General features: G+C 37.4%; 1 protein-coding gene and 1 non-coding gene across 37 annotated transcripts in view; both read right to left on the minus strand.

Moving 5' to 3' along the window:
- Nucleotides 1-23771, minus strand: part of PPHLN1 (periphilin 1) — a 120841-nt gene that overhangs the window by 39872 nt on the left and 57198 nt on the right. For 20 of the 36 annotated variants that reach the window (XR_010148043.1, XR_010148045.1, XR_010148044.1 and 17 more), the window contains 4 exons: nucleotides 23535-23591; nucleotides 20997-21076; nucleotides 14834-14953; nucleotides 9532-9672 (listed from right to left, as the gene is read on the minus strand). Coding sequence is in view for 33 of the 36 variants with exons in the window: in XM_063785754.1 (XP_063641824.1) it covers nucleotides 9532-9672; nucleotides 14834-14953; nucleotides 20997-21076; nucleotides 23535-23591 (398 nt within the window). In the remaining 3 variants the exon portion in view is untranslated. The remainder of the gene's footprint in view (nucleotides 1-9531; nucleotides 9673-14833; nucleotides 14954-20996; nucleotides 21077-23534; nucleotides 23592-23771) is intronic. The other 16 variants (XM_063785757.1, XM_063785756.1, XM_063785763.1 and 13 more) reach the window with 1 other exon arrangement.
- Nucleotides 9876-9977, minus strand: LOC112205094 (U6 spliceosomal RNA). Its single transcript, XR_002938956.1, has one exon. It is a non-coding gene; the product is annotated as a U6 spliceosomal RNA (small nuclear RNA).

Raw genomic sequence — 23771 nt, forward strand, 5'->3', positions numbered from 1 at the left:
CATATCAGTTACTTAATTGAAATTTCTGCCTTATTTCAAGATCCCAGGCTAATCCACAAAACAATAATAGCAGATATTTTGATTACTGACAATGTCTTAGGCAACATAAATATACATACTCACTTCATTCTAACATTACTATGAAGTGGGTAATGTCACCAATCCCATTACAATGATGAGCAAAGCAAGTCTCAGAAAAGTTAAGTGACTTTCCCAAAGACACATATTATTAAGCAGTTGAACTGAGATTTAAGCCAGATCCCCTAACACCAAAGTTACTTACCTAACTACTAAAGTAATACACCATTATGTACTTTGGTAATTCTCTGTTAATCCTTCTACTGCCTGTATAAAATTCCATAGTGTGGATGCACTAGAATCTACTGGGCTGGTGCAAAAGTAATTGTGGTTTTTGCCATTAAAAGTAATGTTAAAAAAAAAAAAGCCACCACACTTGGCTAATTTTTGTATTTTTTTAGCACAGACAGGGTTTTGCCATGTTGGTCAGGTTGGTCTCAAACTCCTGACCTCAAGTGATCCACCTCCTCCCTCAGCCTCCCAAAGTGCTGGGATTACAGGCGTGAGCCACCATACCTGGCCAAGAGTCAGAATTTATATGTTAAAAGAAAAGCTGCAGATCAATAAGCATCCAGCTCAGGAATGTTTTTTTTAAATAGCAAGTTAAGCCCGCCCAAAATAGAAAATTATTAATAAAGAATACTAAAGAAGAAAGAGATAAATAAAATCAAAAGTTAGTTATTTGAAAATAATAATAAATCTGCTAACTTCAGTAACACTAATCATGGGAGGATATGATGGCTAACTCTCCAAATAGCCCCCGGTGATCCCTACCTTCTGGTACAGTTGGCTCTGAGTATCTATGGGTTTCACATCCATGGACTGCCAAACCACAGATCAAAAATATTTGGGGGAGAAAAATGAATGGGTATGGGTGCATCTGTACTGAACATGTACTGAATTTTTTCCCTTTCATTATTCCCTAAACAACACAGTACGATTATTTACATAGCAATTATTTACAAACAATTATTTACATAGCATTACATTGCATTAGGTATTATAAATAATCTAGAGATGATTTAAAGTATACAGGAGGATGTGTGTAGGTTATATGCAAATACAAGGCCATTTTACATAAGGGATTTGAGCATCCATGGATTTTGGTATCTCTGAGGTGTCCTGAAACCAATTCCCCACGGATACTGAGGAATCACTACATTTACTTCCTTGTGTAATTCCTTCCGGTTGATTTTGGGCTGGGCTTAGTGACTCACTTCTAATGGACAGAACAAGGCAGAAGTGATGGTATGTGACTTGGAGACTAAACCAATGAAAGCATTAAGGTGTCACTCTTTTACTCTTAGGTCACTAGCTCTAGTGGAGGCCATGTCATAAGCAAGTGCTGTGGAGAGGCCCATATGGCAAGGAAAGGAACCAAAATCTTCTGCCAACAGCATGTGAATGAGCACGGAAGTCAATCTACCAGCTCCAGTCATGTCTGTAGCCCTGTAGCCCTGGCTGCCAGCTGAACTACAACTTCTTGAGATATCCTGAGCCAGGATCTCAACAGGCTTTGTTTATTGTCTCTGAGAGTTTGAAAAACTGACTCTAAAATTTCTACAAAATTCAAAGCTCCAAGTACAGACACACTCTTAAAAAAGAAAAACAAGGTAGGAAGACTAGCTCTACATATATCAAGACTTATAAAAGCTATAATAATGAAGATGGGGTAGTATTGTTGCAGGATCAACAGACCAATGGAATGGAGTCCAGAAACAGATTCATACAGACCTACATGGATGTCTTATAACTCAGGGGTCAATGCAGAGTAGGGAGAAACATATGATCTTTCCAACAAATGGTTTGGGGTCAAATTGATGTCCAAGTGGAAAAAAATTTTGATCCCTGCTATATTTGATACAAACTATACATAAAATCATTTTCAGATGACTATAACTCAATGTAAAATATAAAATTTAAAAAGCTTCTAGAAATTTTAAATAGTAAGACAAATAACAATAGGAAAGATTGAAAAGTATAGATTACAATAAAATTAAGAACTTTTATTCCCCCAAAGATATCAAAAGAATGCCACAAAATGGGAAAAATATCCACAACACATATAACCACCTTGTATTCAGAATATATAAAGAACTTCTACTAATCAACTGAAAAAAAGATAACTAATTAGAAAAATGGACAAGAATTTCAATAGCCGTTTTACAAAAAAAGGATATTCATGTGCCAATAACCACAGGAAACAGTCCTCAGCATCACTAATCAAGGAAATGCAAATTAAAACCATAAGGAGATACATAACATGTAACAACATCAAGGAATCTCATAAACACAATTTTGAACAAAAGACGCTAGACACAAATACTATATTCCATGTGATTCTATTTGTATAAAGTTCAAAAACAGAGGCCGGGCACGGTGGCTCACGCCTGTAATCCCAGCACTTTGGGAGGCTGAGGCAGGCGGATCACGAGGTCAGGAGATCGAGACCGTCCTAGCTAATGGGAAATCCCATCTCTACTAAAAATACAAAAAATTAGCCAGGCATGGTGGCGGGTGCCTGTAGTCCCAGCTACTCGGGAGGCTGAGGCAGGAGAATGGCATGAACCCGGAAGGTGGAGTTTGCAGTGAGCCGAGATCGCGCCACTGCACTCCAGCCTGGGCGACAGAGCGAGACTCCGTCTCAAAAAAAAAAAAACCAGACTAAACTATAATGTTAAGAATCAATTTAGTAGTTACCTTGAAGGGGGTAAAGGTTAGGAGGGGAGATGAACGGATTCTTGGGTGCTGGTAATATTCTATTTCTTGCCTTGAATGGTAGTTCTTACAAGTATTTGCTTTGTAGAAAAAAATCACTCAGATTAACAACTAGGTTCTGAACACTCTTCTTTCTGTATTACATACATCACTAAAAGTGATTTAAAAAAAAAGCAAAACATAATAACAAACATAGCAGAGTTTAGCATGGCTAACTTCAGCCAACTGGAAAATTAAATTACACTGAACTGCTCACTTTTCCCCCAAGTTCAAGTAATTGAGGGATTAAAAATCTTAAGATTTGGCTTTCAGGCAGACCAAAAAACCCCTACAAATATTCCCCCAGCTAACTCATGTAAATAAGTATTCAAAACAGAAATAACATATATTGCATTGTCTGATTTCCTATAATGGTTTTCTTTTTAAAACCCCAAAAACATAAAAAATGCAAAAAGAAAGAGGAAGAGTAAGGAAAGAAAAACAACGAAAGATAACATAATTAGCTCCCAATAAACCAGACATTAGACAATCATCAATTCACTTCTAGTGTTTACTTTCAAGTTACCTTTAAGTAAAACATGAGATTTTCTTAGTGCAGCTTTTAAAATGTTTCTTATAAATGGACTGAGAATATCAATTAACTCACACTGTAATTGTAGTCAGCACTCAAGTGCATATAAAACATACACATTTGTTCTCTCCTGGCACAATACCTGAATTAAACAATAGTTAAGAGAGGACAGCAGATGTTTCAAGACAGATCACATCTTAAAAATGAGAGATGACAGATGAAGGGGAAAGTATGAGAACAACTTACGCTTTAAGAAAAGGACGGTAGAGAATTCTAAGGAGGAAACATTAATCTTTTTATGCTATGTGTATACAAGCAAAACAGATAAGGAACACTGAGATAAAAAGAGCAAGCCAAATGAAAAATGTGAAAGCAAAATCACAAAGTCCCCCAAAATAAGCAAAAAAAAATTTATTTTATTTTTATTTTTTTAGACGGAGTCTCACTCTGTCACCCAGGCTACAGTGCAATGGCATGATCTTGGCTCACTGCAACCTCTGTCTCCTGGGTTCAAGCGATTCTCTTGCCTCAGCCTCCTGAGTAGCTGGGATTACAGGCATGAGCCACCACGCCCGGCTAATTTTGTATTTTTAGTAGAGACAGGGTTTCACCATGTTGGTGAGGCTGGTCTCGAACTCCTGACCTTGTGATCCGCCTGCTTCAGCCTCCCAAAGTGCTGGGATTACAGGTGTGAGCCACCATACCCGGCTGCAAAACAAATATTTTTTAATAGTATTTTTACATTTCATTTTGAACAAATTCGGAAGGAGGTGGGGAAAAGGAAATAAACAACAACAAACCAAAAGAAGTGAAGAGGTAAGAGGCAAATAGTCGAAACCTTGACACTGACCAGAAAATCACCTTTCAGAGGTAAACCTATATAACAAACTTGCTATGAAATATTTTTGTTGTTGTTGTTGTTGCTGTTGTTGTTGTTGTTGTTGAGACGGAGTTTTGCTCTTGTTGCCCAGGCTGGAGTGCAATGGCGCAATCTCGGCTCACTGCAACCTCTGCCTCCCAGGTTCAAGTGATTCTCTTGCCTCAGCCTCCTAAGTAGCGAGGATTATAGGCACCCACCACCATGTTGGGCTAATTTTTGTATTTTTAGTAGAGATGGTGTTTCACTATGTTGGCCAGCCTGGTCTCGAACTCCTGGCCTCAAGTGATCCACCCGCCTGGGCCCCCCAAAGTGCTGGGATTACAGGCGTGAGCCAGTGTGCCCAGCCTAAAATATTCTTAAGAAGTAATTTGAAAGTAATCAATATTGCAAAGCTGCAAAGAAACAGGCAGAAAGTATTACTTAACACTACCATTAACCACCTGTATGGTAATTTTCATACATAAACGGCTTTCACATATAATAGGTTGTTAATTCTGTGAGAGAACTTATAATTAGAGAATGCAGTGAGACCTCGTTTCAAAAAAAAGAAAAAAAAAAAAGAGGAAAAGGTCTCTAAGATGTGAAAACACTAAGTGTTCATTATACCATGCCATTTATAAATGTCCTTACCATAAAATACTCAGAGACTAAAAAAAATTGTTGACCTAAGAAAACAAAATTGAGTAGCATGGGACAGTAATTTGGAACCACTAGGTAAAATCCTTACCTAACACTGGTAGAGAGTGGATGAGGAGAAGAGGTAAGAAAATGAAGCTTATACTTGGGTTTATGCCATGGGGAATACCTTTACTGGAACTGCTTTATAACTGGGTATTTTTTGTTTCAGTGGTAACATCCCCAAGGATAAGGTGCAAGATGGCCTCATCCCTTAAGGTACTCATATCATTTTAAGTATGGTTCTAATAAGACTTGGTATCTGTACTATCTAGATTTTATATTTGATGTAAATATAACATCTTAACAGATTCATCAAGCTTCCCACTTAAAGAGATATCAGGTACAAAATAACTAAATTACCTTTAAGAGATGCTTCCTTTTAAATATGATACAAATTATCTTATAGAGATAGCTTTTAGATTCTCTTAAAATAAAAACTTTATACTTTTACTTCAACAAGCTTCTGCAGTAACAGCATGACCAGAATCTGGTAAATTGTAACTTTCAAACTCTTTGAAATTTGGTCAAAATAAATCATTTCTTTTCAAGTTGTTTTGGGAATCCAGACTTTCAGAGGTAAATCTTATGTGAGTATATTTTACTAACTGTATGTATGTAAAATCTGAACAAGTGGTTGGTAATAATGGATTGTTAAATACAGTAGGGTAGACTTGATGTCTAGACAAGATAGTGGTGAGAGCTGCACTTTAAAGAACATTGGTTACTTGCTCTGATAAAAAGGAAAAACAAAGAATGTTTCTATTATGTAAGGTTACTATGAAATGCTTAGATCTTGAACCTACAACAATAGATACAGCTGCCACTACTTTGAAAACAATTTCATTGGAATCCATCATATGCTAAAAGCTGATTATTTTCCATGTCCACAACTCTAGTTAACATTTTCAAGACTGTACATTTGACTAATCTTTACTTCTAGCCTCTTTAAATGTAAAACAAAAACAGATTATATATGAGAAAGAGCAAGAGCTAGTGAGTGTTGGGAATCATCAGACAATGAGTAGTAGCTGAAATGAGACACTGTAAGAAGAGAAGAGGGCCACAGCTACAACACTTACAATTAAATCTAACACCCTATCTACGGAAGAAAACCTGCTCTGCACAATTCATTAACTCAACAAATACTAATTACTGACTGACACATAACAGTGGTATATTCGAAGGTTATTTAAAAACTTATTTTAATTTAAGAGCCCTGTGTCCTTAAGAAGGTTTAAAAAAAAAACTTAAAATTCTATAGTTAAATATGAAATTACTACACACAACTGTGTACAGAAAAAGTAATATTTAACTTTTAATTTTCAGTATGATTTAGATCAGGAAGGGACCTAAGATTATTCAGCCCAACCCTTTTATTTGGAGGGAAAAGCGAAGAAAAGCTAGTAAAGTAGCCCATATAGTCGCACAAATGGTGATAGTACGGAATTCAAAATAAAAAATATATTAAGTAGATTTAGACTTACAACAGACTCTTAATAAAGCTAATAACAATCAACAAAATAAAGTCTGAATTAACTCAATTTTTCTTAGCTAATTGTAATAAGGAAAGGGGTTCCTAAATGGCTAAGAAGTAAAATTTCACATAACAAGGCTGGCATAGCTATGACTATAATAAAAATTGTCTTTACAGAAACAAAAAATATTCAGGATAAGTGTTTTGAAGTTAAAAGAAAGAAAAGAACACCAAAATAATCAATCCCTTTCCCCAAGTGTCCCTGATTACTCTATTTCTTTATGTTTAAGAACCTCAGAATGGGCCGGGTGCGGTGGCTTACGCCTGTAATAGGTGGGTAGATCTCTCGAGCCCAGAAGTTGGCGACCAACATGGGTAACAAGGTGAAATCCCATCTCTACAAAAAATACAAAAAAAAATTAGCTGGAAGTGGTGGCACACACTTGTAGTCCCAGCTACTCAGGAGGGTGAGGTGGGAGTATTGCTTGAGCCTGGGGGGTGGTGGCTGCAGTGAGGTGTAATCGTGCCACTGTACTCCAGCATGGGTGACAGAGTAAGACCCTGTCTCAAAAAACAAACAAATAAACAAACAACAACAAAAAACACCTCAAAATGGTACCCTCCCTATAACTAAAATGATTCCTATCTATATTTTAACTATAAATTACCTGATGAATATATAATCAGCTCTTTTTTCAAAAGATAGCATACTTATAGGCAGCAGACACCAACCTTTTTGGCAACAGGGACCAGTTTTGAGGAAGACAATTTTTTCCACGGAAGGAGTGAGAGGGCACACAACCTAGATCCCTCGCGTCTGCAGTTCACAATAGGGTCTGCGCTTCTGTGACAATCTAATGCCACCACTGATCTGACAAGCAGTAGAGCTGAGGAGGTAATGCTCACTCCCCTGTCCTCCCTCCCCCCTCCCCATGGTCACTCACCTCCTGCTGTGACGCCCAGTTCCTAACAGGCCACAGACCAGTAGCGGTCCACAAGCCCAGGGGTTGGGGACCCCTGCTTATAGGTAGAAAAATAAACATTTTCATAAAACAGCATTATATTAGGAGAGTGTTCTGAAAGAGCCAAAGAGGTTTAAAAACGAATTCATGGTACTTGTTCTTTTCTCATTTATTATCCACCAAATAAAAATAAAAAGAGAGAGACTTGTCCTTCTACAGATGGCAAGTTTTTGTAATTTGAAGAGTATAATATATTTAAAAAATATTTTCAGGCACATCCCTGCAATTGTTTTGGTTTAGGCTTTATTAATTGTATTTACAAACACAATTTTTAAGAAAGGTTGACGGTGACTGGTACAAGCAAGAAATTAAGATTCTCTGCAAACTCACATTCTGATTACTCTCAAACCTGGCATGTGACATCCACAATATTAAACCAAAAACCTCCCAGAATTGTTCATTTTAAATGTAATGCTTTACTCATTAAAAATATACATGTATATCTTTTAAAAAATATGGAGAAATCAGGGACTGTATTTGAAAACATGGTTCACAACAGATGTAAATATCTATTAATAATGGGCTAATATGGAATGATCTCTAAGAATACCGAACAGCATACAGAGTATAGCCACTTGCGTGCACGTGTGTGTGTGTGTTTGTGTGTGTGTGTGTGTGTGAAAGAGAGAGAGAGAGAGAGAGAGAGAGAGAGAGACAGGGTCTCGCTCTCCCCTGTTATTTCAATCAAGTTTTTCTACCAGTTACATTCTTAAGAGAACCTCTCCTTTTAAGAACTGCATCTTAGCACAGTGGCTCACACCTATAATTCCAGCACTTTGGGAGGCTGAGATAGGAGGATCACTTGAGGCCAAGAGTTTGAGAACAGCCTGAGCAACAGGCTGTGAGATTCTATACAGTAGTTAGGGACTACTCGAAGGTCACTTGCAGGTTTATGACTCCACCTGTCATCCATCCAACAAGTATTTCTTGTAAGCCTACTACACATACTGTTCTTGGTGATGGCAGATGTAGCAGTAAATAAAACAAGATAAAACAAAGCGCTTGTTTTCACAGAGCATCCATTATGGTAAGGGGAGAAAAGGAAATAAAAACATATGTCAAGAAAAAAAAGGACAGTAATTTTATATAAAATAAAGACATTCATCTTTGTGTTAAAGATAGATATACTGAGCAAACCTTTTACTTATGCTCTCATTTAATTGGTATCTTGAAAGGTACCAACTGCCTCCCAATCACCAAATTAAACAGAATTTTCTCAGTCTCCATTTTCCTTATATTCCTCTAAGCATCTGATACTGCTCACCACCTTCATTTTGAAACTCCAATGGTTTGCATGACAAATTTCCTATTCTGGTTCTTATCTTTTCACATTAGTGTGACATTAACATAAGCTACACGGTCACATCTAGGATTTGAGACCATCCCCTATCCAACAAAAGGAAACGGATTTAATTGATGTAGAAATCGGACAGCACCTAGAGAAAAGTTTTCACTTTGTTCTTAATTTCCGATAGTTTTTAGAATATTATTATCAATGTAATTACATTTATTCAACGCACTAGAGAGTAACAACATCAATAAGCACCTGTACAAAATGTTACATTTTATAAAACCCTTTCACATTTACTTCATTTAATCCTCATAAAATGATAATAACCCTATAATAGTTGCACATTAAAAACAAAGTCCTGCTTTTCAGAATGACTTCACTAAAAAACTAGACTTAAATAGTATCCTTTATTTTTCCTTTAATATTTGGAAACTACCTTAAAGTATAATGAAAAAACATAACAAACATCTGTAATCCCAATATTCAAAAATAACATTTGCTAACATTTTGCTACATTGAACATTTCTTCCATCCCATCCCTATTAACTTTAATAATTTTTAATTGCTTCATACTAACTAGAATATTAATATTCTGTAAAAAAGAAGTCTGTTTTTTATTTAAAAATAAACAATCCAGGTGGGGGACCATACTGATCAAACGGACTGTGAAGTCAACTCAAACAATTTTTATAATTTTTTAAGTTGTAGTTTTAGAGTTACAGGTGGAAAAAGAAATGAAGCATATTTATTCAATAAATGTTTACATGTGCAAAGCAACACAAACAAAAATTATGTACATGAAGACAACTAGATTCTCACCTGTTCAATCTCTTTGGTTTTTGATGCTATTGCTTTAGAGCGAGTGGTTAGCTGACTATCTTCAAATAATTCTATCCCATGTGTTGTGTTTGACTCAGGTTCCTCTGGCTGGTCAGTAAACAATGGTGCTGTGGATCCCGCCTTGAAAAGGAATTAGAAATCTTTAATTATTTTCTTAAAAAACATAGAGCAGTTCAGATGGTTGTGTATAGGCACCAACTGGCAAATTATATTAAGTGCTAGATTTAACATGTTTTAAGAAAAGAAAACTCTCTCCATTTCACTATGCATAATGAGCATATGTGAAATGGATTAAAGAAGAAATGACTGCTACTTTTTTTTTTTTTAATATGGAACACTTCATGAATTTGCGTGCCATCCTTGCACAGGGGCCACGCTAATCTTCTGTTTCATTCCAATTTTTAGTGTATGTGCTGCCGAAGCAAGTGAGGCTGTTACTTTTTAAATTTTAGGTAAGACAAAGCCTCTAGGCCTATTCGATTCCAAAATATTATTTCACATTATATTAAGATACAGATAAAAAATTATTGTCCCTTGACTATTGCTTAAGTGATCAGTTTACGAAATACTGAGGAGAAAAAGTCCAAATGGAAGTGAGAGGTGTTGTACACACATAAAGAAATATATTTAAAGGGAATATGAGAAAGGGCTGTATTTTTAGAAGTTAAATCACCTTGCTCCTGTAGCCTAATAATTCACTGAAATCATTAAAAAGAAAACCCCACAAATCAATAATGATCACTTCAGTTTTAGACCAATAATTAAAAATGAATAAATATACTGTGAATTATGTCTAAAACGGTCAGGTGGGAGATTAAGTATTGGAATACATATATGCATAGACTATCTCTGGAAGGACACTACAGAAAAAATTATCAAAGGAGTTGCCTCAATAGTAACAACTTAGAAGAAGTAGCAAAGAAGAGCCACATTGTAAATACTTTGGTGCCATTTGAATTTCTGACACATACATGTATGATCTACCAAAACAAAAAAAAACCCGAGGCAGGTGGATCACGAGGTCAAGAGATCAAGACCATACTGGCCAACATGGTGAAAACCCGTCTCTACTAAAAATACAAAAATTAGCTGGGTGTGGTGGCAGGTGCCTGTAATCCCAGCAAGAGAATCACTTGAACCCGGGAGGCAGAGGTTGCAGTGAGCCAAAATCACACCAGCGCCACTGCACTCCAGCCTGGCGACAGAGCCAGACACCGTCTCAAAAAACAAACAACCCTAGTTTTTTTTTTTTTAACAAGTTTGAGTTACATATGTTAAGGGACTTATACCAAAAGCATAAAAATCATTTAAGAAAAGAATTCCACTAGCAACATTCTTTGTAAATTGCCCAGTCGCTGGTGTTCTGTTACTGCAACACAAAACTAAGACATAGGCCTATACACAATATGTAAAACTAAGACATAGGCCTATACACAATGTGTAAACTGGTGAGCAAAGAAAGTACAACAGAGAAGATAGGAGCTTTCAGAAACAAAAAGCAAGTGAAAAAGGGGAAAAAAAAACTGACAGTTAATTTAAAAGAGCTCATTAGTAATTAAATGTATTTCAATTAGATATATATGTCCAAGGTACTGTACAGAAAACAAAGCAAGTGTTTGAGATACATTCAACATATATCACTAGGCAAAAAAATTAAGGTCATCAATGAAATATAAAGTGGCATAAAATGTTATAGTAGGTAGAAAAGTGGAATCAAGATCTTGAGTTGTATTATCTCCAACACTAGTGATTCCACTGAATGAGTATAAATTTGAAAGAGAGCCATGGAAGATGGTCATTCTAGACTAGGGACAGAATAAGCACAGACATTGAAGCCAAAAATAACACCCTATATGTGAAAACAACATAAGTCGTAAATTTTAAATTTTTCCTCTACAGCAGGAAGTGACCTGTTCTACTGAGACTTTTTTTTTTTTTTTTGAGACTAGGTCTTGCTCTGCCACCCAGGCTGGAGTGCAGTGATGCAGTCACAGCTCACTGCAGCCTCAATCATCCAGAAGCAAGATCCTCTCACCTCAGCCTCCTGAACAGCTAGAACTACAGGCACATGCCACCATGCCCAGCTAATTTTTTGTGGATTTTTTTTTTTTTTTGTACAGACGGGGTCCCACTATTTTGCAGGTGTAAGCCAGCATACCTGCCCCGCTGTCCCCATTTCTTTTTTTTCTGAGACAGGGTCTTGCTCTGTCACCCAGCCTGGAGGGCCATGGTGTGATCACAGCTCACTGCAAACTTCAATTCCTGGGCTCAAGTGATCCTCCCACCTTAGTCTCCTGAGTAGCTGGGACTAAGCGGCCACCACACCCAGCTTTTTTGTTTTTTTGTTTTTTTTGTAGTGACAAGACCTCACTACATTGCCCAGGCTGGTCTGCAACTCCTGGCCTCAAACAATCTTCCTGCCTAGGTCTCATCTACCAGGACATTCTAATAACCTTCAAACAATTTTCTTTTCATTCTGACAACCAAAAGAAAACTCTCACAGCTATTTGTTTAAGGACAGCAAATTATATCTCTACAAAACTTGACTGCAACCTTCTTGATGGCTAGGATGGTACCTCAAAAGCAATGTCTGACACAAGTAGATATACAATGCATATTTAGTGAATTTAAATAAACTATAAGAAAACTAGTACAGTATTTTTTTAAGTGTGCCTTAAAACACTAATCCTGAAATACATGCTGTGAAAAAAATTACATAGTCAAAAGTTTGGTAAATTATGCAAACTCTTTTATTATCCTCTTACTGAACACCGATGAACATATTAATAATAAATTAAAATCTCTAAAAAGTGCTGAAATATCAAAACCAACCTAACTCTTTTAAACTTAGCATCTCAAATAAACTGGCTACTAGAATCTTTTTTTTTCTTCCTCAGACCATTAAAACCCTTCAGATATGCTGTCAAATACCTTGGGAAATGCTGTAGTAGAGCCCAGAAGATGAAAGTATAAAACTGAAAAGTGGCAGGAACCACAACATGCCTGAATATTTAAGTATATTATTGAATTTACCTTCAATTTCACTGGACTTTCTACGAACTACACGTTTTCCCAAACAAATTGCTTAGAACTATAATGAGGGCAGCAAGTGAAGACAAGGTGGAAACTTAAGCATTCATTCTATCTATCTCAGCTCATAATAATGAAATGTACACAATGTTTCTGAAGTTCATGAACCATTACTTAAAAGGCTCATATAAAATAAAATATTGCCACAATTAGATTTAAACAGACACGCACATGCACACACACACACATACACAGTACTTTGCCAAACTCTTGCTTGGCATCAAAGGCCTTTCTTCTTTCCAGGCTATTCTGTCAAATTAGATATCAGTTTACAGGACCAAGGCCAAAATTATATTTCTCAAAAAGCATGGACCACTGAAATGAGTAACTATTTAACAATAGCCTGAGAACAAATTAGCAAAATATTAATAAGCTAAAGTATTAATAAGAGAAAAATATTAATATGATATGGGACTAAGTTTACAAAAATTATCTCAAAAATTTCCCAAATGATTTCCAGTACGAAAAAGTATCAATCTAAGTAGAAAAATATTTTAGAGAATGGGATGAAATTGATGCTGCTGTTCAACATTAATGACATACAGAAATAAACATATTATGGTTATCAGTGCTACTCTCACATATCTTGCCTTTGATCCAACAAAAGAACATGTCTGACCTATGACTCAACTTACAGATTTTTTTAGGGTTATTTACTTTTCATTAATTTGAAATCTGGCGAATTCTGAGCAAATTTTAGAGGAAAAAAAAGATGTTTAAAAAGTCTTTCTAGATCCCAAGTCACTCATGGATTATTCAGTGTCAAGATGCATTCAAGAAATGAGAGAAGCCAAGCAGAATATTTAAATTTGAGAACAGTAGTGAGCTTTTATAAAAACCTGAGATAAAAAATGATGGGAGAAAGGAGGATAAATATACTATTAATGTTCATACATTAATAAAGCCTTGTTAATTGGAGATGAAGTATTAAGAAATTATTCTTTTTGAAAGTTTTTGGTTCTATAAAACAAACTACGAATATTCCAAAGCAGCAATTTTGAAGCATAAATACCAATGATTAATGTAGAAACATTATTCTAAATTATTAGAGAAAATAACCAAAATAATCCAATTAAATGTATTACTGAAAAGTATTGTTCATGCTTTTAAATAGTGCTGGAAAAGTACCAAGAAGGAACAGCTTGGTGTTTTTGATACATTTACTGGAGAATATGCATAAATATCTATTATTATAGCTACAATAAGGAGGAAACCTTGACCCACTTAAGAACAATCGATATCTAAAAGACAGATCAGCATTTTTAAAAAGAAAGGCTCTATTTGCGTAAGTTCTGATAGAGTTTATACTTTTTATGAGCAGTGTACATTAGTTACTTTGGAAAGGATCTTTTCACTGTATAAAGATGTAGTTAAGTATTATTTTTACATACAATATCAATGCTTGATCCCTTTTATCAAAGAACATTCTATAAAAGTCATTCCAAAAGTAAATCAAAAAGCCAGAATGCTCCTTCAAATAAAAATAATTTGTCACGGGACGGATTTTTATATTCTCTACCTGTCATGTCAAAGAATTCCTATAGTATCAAATCCTGAATCTAAAAGCTTAATTGTGACCACAAAATTTCTATATTTCCCTTTTAGAGATGTTACAGTTTATACAGAAATTTTTCAGTTCATTTCAAAATATGTTAATACAAACATGTCATAAACCTTTTTCTATGGTCCCAAAAATGTTCCCATCTTTCGGTATTCAAGACTCATCAAGGTCTCGGGTTGCCCAGACAACGAATAATTTTATTTCTTGGGATATTTATGAGATAATCTGCATGAAGTATAACAAGCAATATAAATATGGTCCACAATCCAAGGTCAAATTAGATTTCTGTTCTGAATTCACTGGTTTATAACTAGTGGCTTAGCATGATTTCCTGAGATACTTTTAACAGCAAAGCCCATTAAAAGAAGTATATAAATAACGCATTTTTCTTATACTCCATATTTATACTATTCTTACACACCAAAACTACAGGAAACATTCAGACAAAGCGTGATTACTGAATTCAGAGTCATTCATATTCTGACTATCATTCTGTGTGGTAATTTTAATACCTGTAATCCATAAGGATATATTTTGAAGTACAGGAATAAACCAAATATTTTTTGCCCATAATTTAAAATCCAGACAAAATTTTCAGATGTGAAACATAAAGGAGACATTATGCCTTACCTCATACTCAGAAATTTCAGGCAAGTTACTTTCATCTGATTTCTCTAGCTTTTCAGCAGCCCACTTGCTTGCAGCCTCAGCAAGTTCCTTTTCAGTTAGCCTACTGGGTTTGTCTAACACCTAATAAAAATAGAACATTTCTGTTACAATTCTCAAGGGCTTTTAAACTTCAAATACACCAAGAAGTACACTCCACTTACATTTAAAATCATATAAGCCTCCAAATTTCTATGGAGAACAGGTACATTCTTTATTTCCTCCTTCAAAAATATTCAACATGGAATTACTTTAAGTAGCAATTCCTTTGGGACATATAGACCAGATCTAATTCTTAATTTCATTTACATAAGACTCTAGAAATTCATCTAAGTAACAAAGCAAAAGACACTGACAATTAACTCATATAATAATTATATTTAGAATATAAAAGACATCATACTGATTTCAACTTTGTGCCTTTAAGCATATTTAATGAAATAAGTAATGTCTAAATTTCAGTAAAGCAAACTCCTAATACAACAGAAACGTACAGATATGCTATTATTACAGTGTACAGTGAGTTACATAAATCCTACTCCTTACACAAAATTTTTAAACTTAAATTTCATTTTTTGATCCTACTACTAGTTCCTTTATCTAACTGCACACAATAGTAAACAAGGTATGGACTTTGCAGTTATATACAGACCTGGCTTTGAATCGCAGTTTAATGACTTGCTAGGTAGATGACTTTATACACCTAACTTACGACACCATGAGCCTTGGTTTCTTCATTTACAAAATAGGGGTTAATAATGCTCACTTTACAAAGCAGTTGTGAGAATTGAAGGAGGTAATAGATCTGGAAGTATCCACAATAATGCTTGGTACCTTAGTGTTTCTTTCTTTTCCATATTCACTGATGTGAATCTATTATACTAAAACATATCTGAAAATCAATCAGCCCATGGGCTCAATATAAAAATGAAGAAAGTAAAATGTCTTTTCTGGATCAGATATAATTCCCCCAGTACTGTTTAAAGGCTTATTTTGTAAATAAGATATGAATTGTAAAGCACAAATTTAAAAATTATTTCCTTAGGGCCGTTAAGGTAATTCTCTGATTCCATTCTACTTCCTTGGTATACATTTTCATCAGCTTTGCCCTGCCATGCCTAGTTGCATAACCATCTCTTCTTAAAAAACCTTCTATTACTAAGTTTTACTTCTCTAAAGTCACATCACTGATTCCAAATATACCTCTTGTGGATGACAGTGCTGGGCACTGAACTTATGGGGCACTACCATTTATAAAGTGCTTTTATCTATGAACCAAAAGAAGTACTTTAATTAAATGGAATTCCATGAAGGTGATTAGAGAGGCTTTATTATCCCAACTCATAAACTAAAAAACTGAATGATGGTGACCTGCGCAAAGTCATTAATAAATGCTGAGCTGGGACTTAAATCTAGGCTTTTTTGGGAGGGGCGAGGGGGAATGCAGTCTCACTCTGTCACCCAGGCTGAAGTGCAGTGCCGCGATCTCGGCTCACTGCAACCTCCGCCTCCTGGGTTCAAGCGATTCCCCAACCTCAGCCTCCCGAGTAGCTAACAGTACAAATGCGCACACCATAACCGGGTAATTTTTGTATTTTTAGTAGAGACAGGATTTCACCACGTTGGCCAGGCTGGTCTCAAACTCCTGAGCTCAGGTTATCCGCCTGCCTCGGCCTCCCAAAGTGCTGAGATTACAAGCATGAGCCAACGTGCCTGGCTTAGACATTTTTTTAACTGAAAAGGTCATTTGATGTTTTTCTACACCTTGTTAAATTCATCAAACTACTGGCTAGCCATCTACAACATTTACTGGAATATTATAGCAATATATCTATATGAAGTATATTCTACAGCCATTGAGGAAGCTTAAACAGCTCATTCCAAAGCCGTGTCCATATATAAGGTTAAAAAGGTATTATAAGTAATACTTTTATTATTACTCAGTAATAGAAGGTTGTTTTAAAAGCTAGTTAGAAGAAGAAAACACATATACAAACACAAATATATCCAAGAAAGTTGTTTTTTTTCCAGGGGGTGAGGGGGCATACCTATTTAAGAGAAAATTAAAGAGCAAAAACAATTATATGACTTCTCTCTAGCAAAGAATGAAGCAGCTGGGAGCAGTGGCTCATAACTGTAATCCCAGCACTTTGGGAGGCTGAGGCGGGCGGATCACCTGAGGTCAGGAGTGCAAGACCAGACCAGCCTGGCCAACACGGTGAAACCCCATCTCTACTACATATACAAAAATTAGCCGGGTGTGGTGGCAGGCGCCTGTAATCCCAGCTACTTGGGAGGTTGAGGCAGGAGAATTGCTTGAACCTGGGAGGTGGAGGTTGCAGTGAGCCGAGATTATGCCACTGCACTCCAGCCTGGACGACAGAGTGAAACTCCGTTCTGCCCTTTAAAAAGAATGAAGCAAAAGCCTACTATAACTTATGGTCATTCTCTCTGCACATTCGAAAACCTATCATTTGAAACTAACAAACTCTGAAAAAGTATCCCAACATATGGGCAGCCATAATGTTACATCAAAGAGTTCACCAAATCAGGAAATCTAGCTCATAAAGCTCCCCACAGCTACCATGTGACCTTGGGCAAATCAAAGAGGGCGCTACCTTCTGAATATGTAAAATAACTATAGATCTAAAATTGTGATATTTTGATTCCATTTTAAGATTTTATAGTCTGGCTAGGCACAGTGGCTCACGCCTGTAATCACAGCACTTTAGGAGGCCAAGGTGGAAGGATCATTTGAGACCAGGAGTTTGAAACCAGGCTGGGCAACATAGCAAGACCCCATCTCTATTTTTATATACAAAAAAAAAAAAAACTTCACGGTCTGTGAAAAAAAAAATGCAAACATTTACATCAGGGGCATCCAATCTTTGGCTTCCCTGGGCCACGTTAGAAGAATTGTCTTGGACCACACATAGAATACACTAACGCTAAGAATAGCTGATGAGCTTAAAAAAAAAAAAAGGAAAAAATCACGTAATGTTTTAAGAAAGTTTAGGAATTTGTGTTGGGCTGTATTCAAAGCCATCCTGGGCCACAGTTGCATGTAGATCAAGCTTGATCTACATGAAACTATCAGACAAAAGTAGTTAAAAATCCAACATGGTTGTTTTCCACTAAAACTTTTAACATGTAGCACAAAACTCTATGTTGTAACTTATATTCAGATAGCAGTATATTTCAGAGAAAATATTTCATATATAATAATTTGAATTTTTGTAGTGACTTTGATAGGCAGGTACTATTTACTCTTCTTTCATCTACTACCTGACATGAAAACCAAGACAGTGTTCCAGGTGGGTAAAGCACCCTTGATATGTTTAAGACAGAACCATAATCCAATTGGTCTTTGCTATTCAAAATCCAGAATTCCAGAACCCTCAGACTTCTGGGAAAGTTCCAAAGATACAAGTTGTCACAAAGAAGCTGTTTTTTTCCTTCTGAGGCAGGGAAGCAGCTGCCCCCCAGACACCCAGTATATACCGCTAGGTGATATCTACTCTTCCTAAAAAGCCAAAAAGTATAAAAGGCAGAATGAAAAGAAGTAAAGCAGGTAACAGATGTAACAACCGTTATGGCTAAGAGAAAGGGTATGATATCTGTGGAGAACTTCTAACTGGAGAGAACAGATGGAAACAGCAACTTGTCAAGTTTTTGATTTCTGAGGATTTATGTTTTGAGATGCTAGAAAGGTAGGAATGAGAAGAATGGCATAGTGAGGGGTAGCTATGTCCTTAAGAAATTAATAACTCCTGAGCCCTCACTCTACTATAGAATAGAGATATGTACCTACTAACATAAGATTTCTGTATGAATGAAAGAAAAAATACACCATACATGTTAGGTATCTGCCTACACTCCCAACTCCCCAAATAAAAGCACAATCCACCAGATATAACCCATCCAACCTGCTTATGGTCAAGATGAGAATATGGGTTGCAGCAATAAGTACTAAATTTGGCATAGACTGTGTTAAAAATTCAGTGAGAAAACTGCCCATTTTTCCTCATAGAAAATAGCAAACTCAGGTTGCTATTTTCAAGCTGTGGTTATTTAAAATGTAAGCGGTTTTGTTTTTTGTTTTTTTGAGACAGAGTCTCGCTCTGTCGCCCAGGCTGGAGTGCAGTGGCGTGATCTCAGCTCACTGCAACCCCCGCCTCCTGGATTCAAGCAATTCTCCTGCCTTGGCCTCCCAAGTACCTGGGACTACAGGCACGTGCCACCACACCCGGCTAATTGTTTTTTTTGTTTGTTTGTTTTTGTTTTTGTTTTGAGACGGAGTCTCACTCTGTTACCAGGCTGGAGTGCAGTGGCGTGATCTCGGCTCACTGCAAGTTCCGCCTCCTAAGTTCAAGCCATTCTCCTGCCTCAGCCTCCTACGTAGCTGGGACTACAGGCGCCTGCCACCACGGCCAGCTAATTTTTTTGTATTTTTAGTAGAGACGGGGTTTCACCACGTTGGCCAGGATGGTCTCGATCTCTTGACCTCATGATCCGCCTGCCTCGGCCTCCCAAAGTGCTAGGATTACAGACATGAGCCACCACACCCAGCCAATTCTTTGTATTTTTAGTAGAGACGGGGCTTCACTGTGTTAGCCAGGATGGTCTCGACCTCCTGACCTCATGATCCACCCGCCTCAGCCTCCCAAAGTGCTGGGATTACAGGCGTGAGCCACCGTGCCCGGCCTGTTTTTATTTTTCAGAGACAGCATCTTGCTCTGTCGCCCAGGCTAGAGTGCAGTGGTGCAATCATAGCTCACTGCTGGCTCAACCTCCTGGGCTCAAGTGATCCTCTCACCTCAGCCTCCTGAATAGCCAGGACTACAGGTGCATGCCACCACATCTGGCTAATTTTTAATTTTTAAAATAAAGTCTTGCTACGTTACCAAGGCTAGTTGTGAACTCCTGGCCTCAAGCAATTCTCCCATCTCATGAAGGGGTGGCCTGCCCCTCCACACCTGTGGGTATATCTCGTCAGGTGGGACGAGAGACTGAGAAAAGAAATAAGACACAGAGACAAAGTATAGAGAAAGAAAAGTGGGCCCAGGGGACCGACGCTCACCATAATAAGGACCTGCACCAGCACCGGTCTCTGAGTTCCCTCAGTTTTTATTATTATTTTCACTATCTCAGCAAGAGGAATGCAGTAGGAGAGCAGGGTGATAATAGGGAGAAGGTCAGCAAGAAAACATGTGAGCAAAGGAATCTGTGTCACAATTAAGTTCAAGGGGAGGTACTATGCCTGGATGTGCAAGTAGGCCAGATTTATGTTTCTCTCTGCCCAAACATCTCAGTGGAGTAAAGAATGACAAAGCAGCATTGCCGCCAACATGTCTCGCCTCCCGCCATAGGGTGGTTTTTCTCCTATCTCAGAACTGAACAAATGTACAATCGGGTTTTATACCAAGACATTCAGTTCCCAGGGGCAGGCAGGAGACAGTGGCCTTCCACTATCTCAACTGCAAGAGGCTTTCCTCTTTTAATAATCCACCTCAGCACAGACCCTTTACAGGTGTTGGGCTGGGGGATGGTCAGATCCTTCTCATCCCACAAGGCCATATTTCAGACTGTCACATGGGGAGAAACCTTGGACAATACCTGGCTTTCCAGGGCAGGGGTCCCTGCGGCTTTCCGCAGTGCATTGTGCCCCTGGTTTATCGAGACTAGAGAATGGCGATGACTTTTACCAAGCATACTGCTTGTAAATATTTTGTTAACAAGGCACATCTTGCACAGCCCTAGATCCCTTAAACCTTGATTCCATACAACACATGTTTTTGTGAGCTCAAGGTTGGGGCAAAGTTACAGATCAACAGCATCTCAGGGCAAAGCAATTGTTCAGGGTACAGGTCAAAATGGAGTTTCTTATATCTTCCCTTTCTACAAAGACACAGTAATAGTCTGATCTCTCTTTCTTTTCCCTACAATCTCAGTCTCTCAAAGTCCTGGGATTACAGGCATGAGCCACCACACCTAGCCAAAAATTTAAGTTTTTAAATGCAGCAAATTAGCTCCCTTGGCATAACAGTAAAGAATAAAAGCATCTGTACTAGTCAGTCCATCTCAATTTGTAATTCTTCTTTAAACTGATTTTAGAAATATAACAAACCTTTGATGAAGAAACTGCTGAACCACTTGAGGGTGAAGTATCTCTTGATGTTTTCAAAGACTGGACAGGCCTCTCTTTATCTATATAAGAAAACATAAGATGTAATTTTTTTTCTAGCTAATTTGTTTTTGATAAAGTAATTTTGTAATGGAATTAATGAGGGGGTCATACACTTATTTTAGTACTAAAACTTTTCATTACATTATTACATTAAATAGGTTAATATCTAAAACTACCTCTCAGAAGCTAAGCACCATCAACAATCTGAAATAACCTGGAACCAAAGGATATCATAGAAGCCAGTCTAGGCCACAGCACTGCTAGTAAGTAAACATGGAGCCACAGAGACTTCAAGAAAGGCAAAACATATTTTAAAACCATGAATGCTACTTCTTCCATGCTCCTAAATGCTAATTTTTGATATATCACAATAAAAATACAAAGGTAGTTATTATATAGATACCGAGGAGAACTAGTTAATCAAGGGGTAGCTCAAGAGGATCTACATAGGAACTTTAGCAGATATTCCTGAAATGTTTAGACAGTTTTAAACATAAAGTTAGAAAGCTATAATTCAGAGCACTAATCAGTGCCTGGCATTAATGAATGCCCAAATATTTGTCAAATGGTTAAAAATAAACCTGTATGAGATAAAGTCACTAATCTTTACCTTTAGTCACTTTATTCACATAGTGCTGTATGTATATTATTTTTTATAGAAACTTGAGCCAGAAAATACATTTAAACAATAGTACTTTAGCAGGTTCAATAACTCCCTAAAAGATAGGTTTAGTTAAATATACTCTTAAAAATTAATAACAGTGAGCTGTTACAGAAAAACATTTCATTAAATTGTCTATATGTGCCAAATATATAATCCTCTGCGCTTTGTTGCTAGAAAAACTAACAAAATTAATAACATGAGAAGAGAAAGTGGCATAAAATTTGGAGTCACACAGAAGCTGGTCGAGACTGGACAGTGGATTAACAGCAAAGCAGTCAAGAGCAAAAGCAGAGATAAAACGACTTTGAAACTGAGGCAAAGCCAGCTTCAGTCAAAAAGCCTCTTAAGCTCTTCCTGCCACAGCCAAGATAGATAAATAAGGTCCTGGAGGCTCAAAGACTTCCAACCACCTAGGAAAGTGGTGAATAACACCTTTCTAATGTCCTACAGACCCAAAACACTTTCTCTAGCCCAGTGGTTCTTAACTGAGGACAATTTTGCACCTCCCCTCCACAGACATTTGGTAGTATGTGCAGATATTTTTGACTGTCACAAGTGGGAGAGGGCTACTGGCATATATTTAGTAGAAAACAGGGATGCTGGCAAATGTCCTGCTATGGGGGACACCCCAACAACAAAGAATTAACTGGCCTTACATGTCAATTGTGCAGAGGTTGAGGACTCCTGCCCTAGGCTGAGTATTCCAGTTTTTAAGCTCCAACAGCTTTAGAACGATACAGCCCTAGAGTCTTTTAACTTGTGGTACTACAAGAGGCTTTCACCCTAAGCAACTTTAAAAGTTCTTGTAGACCTTAAAACTCAAAAGCACCACTACTGTATCCCAAATGGCCAAGAACATGATATACTTAAGTCATTCCTTATTGTATTTCCATTGCATGTGGCAAATTTCACATCGTAGTGTGATAGTGTCAGTGTATCCCATTACACCAAAAGCTCCCAGAAGAACAAGTGCTATAGCTTATTCATTTCCAAATATCTGTGGCCTACTTAGCTCAAGTCCTTCAAGAAAAGGGTAGGCACTCGAAAATCAGATAAAAAGATGAACCTCACTTTTCTATACCTAAGATGCAATGACCTCCCAATCCTATTCAGATAAGCAATCCCTTCAAAGGCGACAAGGCACTGGACCAATCAGCATAGCACATTATGCTTATTAAAGGCATAATTACAGGCTCAATTCTTTAGCACTTATCAGCTAGACACAGAGGGGAAAAAAACCTGTCACAAGCAGCTGTTGATCTTTTGCTTAGTGTTTCCTTTACAAACATATCATCCCGCAGTATAGTCTTAGACCTTTCCTGATTTTAGCTGCCCAAAGGCTAATTTAAGTCGTTATCAACCAATTTCATGTGCAAAAGCAAAGGAACACTGAAGGGTGGTGCAGGAGGTTTATCATATACCCACGTATATTCATATATCCCTGTTGCAACAATGGGAGCAGAAAGCAAGCAGCAAAGGATAAAGAAAACAATGATACAAATGGCAAAAGAAAGAACACAAAAGAGTAAACAGAAATCACTTGATCCTATTGTTGTCAGGTCCTATCTTCCAATGGCCTGTCTATTCTACAGATCTCAGCCTCCTACGGAGTGGCTATTCCCATCCAGGAATGGCTAGCCCAGGTACCAGCCCACAAATGCCCCCCAAATCCTAGTACCTAGGTCTACTGTTAACTCTGGTTCTCACAATAGACTAATGGAGCAGTTATACACTTTCCCCATTTCCATAACCGCTATCAGTTCAAGTCTCCCACCCCTTCACAATCCCAAATCAGAGTCTAGCTCAAAACTCACCTCTTTCAGGATTTCCTTCATTCTGCCGTTTGTAGGAGGCACCAGGACGCACGGACTCTATGGAAAGGTGGGCAGGGAGGAATTAACAGCAGCACCTCTGTGCCCAAGAGGAACAAGAGAAGAACTCAGAAGTAGGAGTGATGAGAACAGGGGCTTCTGAGCATTTTCTGGTGACCCTAAACTTTTTCCTACCCTACTTTCAAGTTGGGCTGCCTGAGCAATCACCAGTGAAGGGGA

Source organism: Pan troglodytes, chromosome 10, assembly GCF_028858775.2.
Source record: "Pan troglodytes isolate AG18354 chromosome 10, NHGRI_mPanTro3-v2.0_pri, whole genome shotgun sequence".
NCBI lineage: Eukaryota > Metazoa > Chordata > Mammalia > Primates > Hominidae > Pan > Pan troglodytes.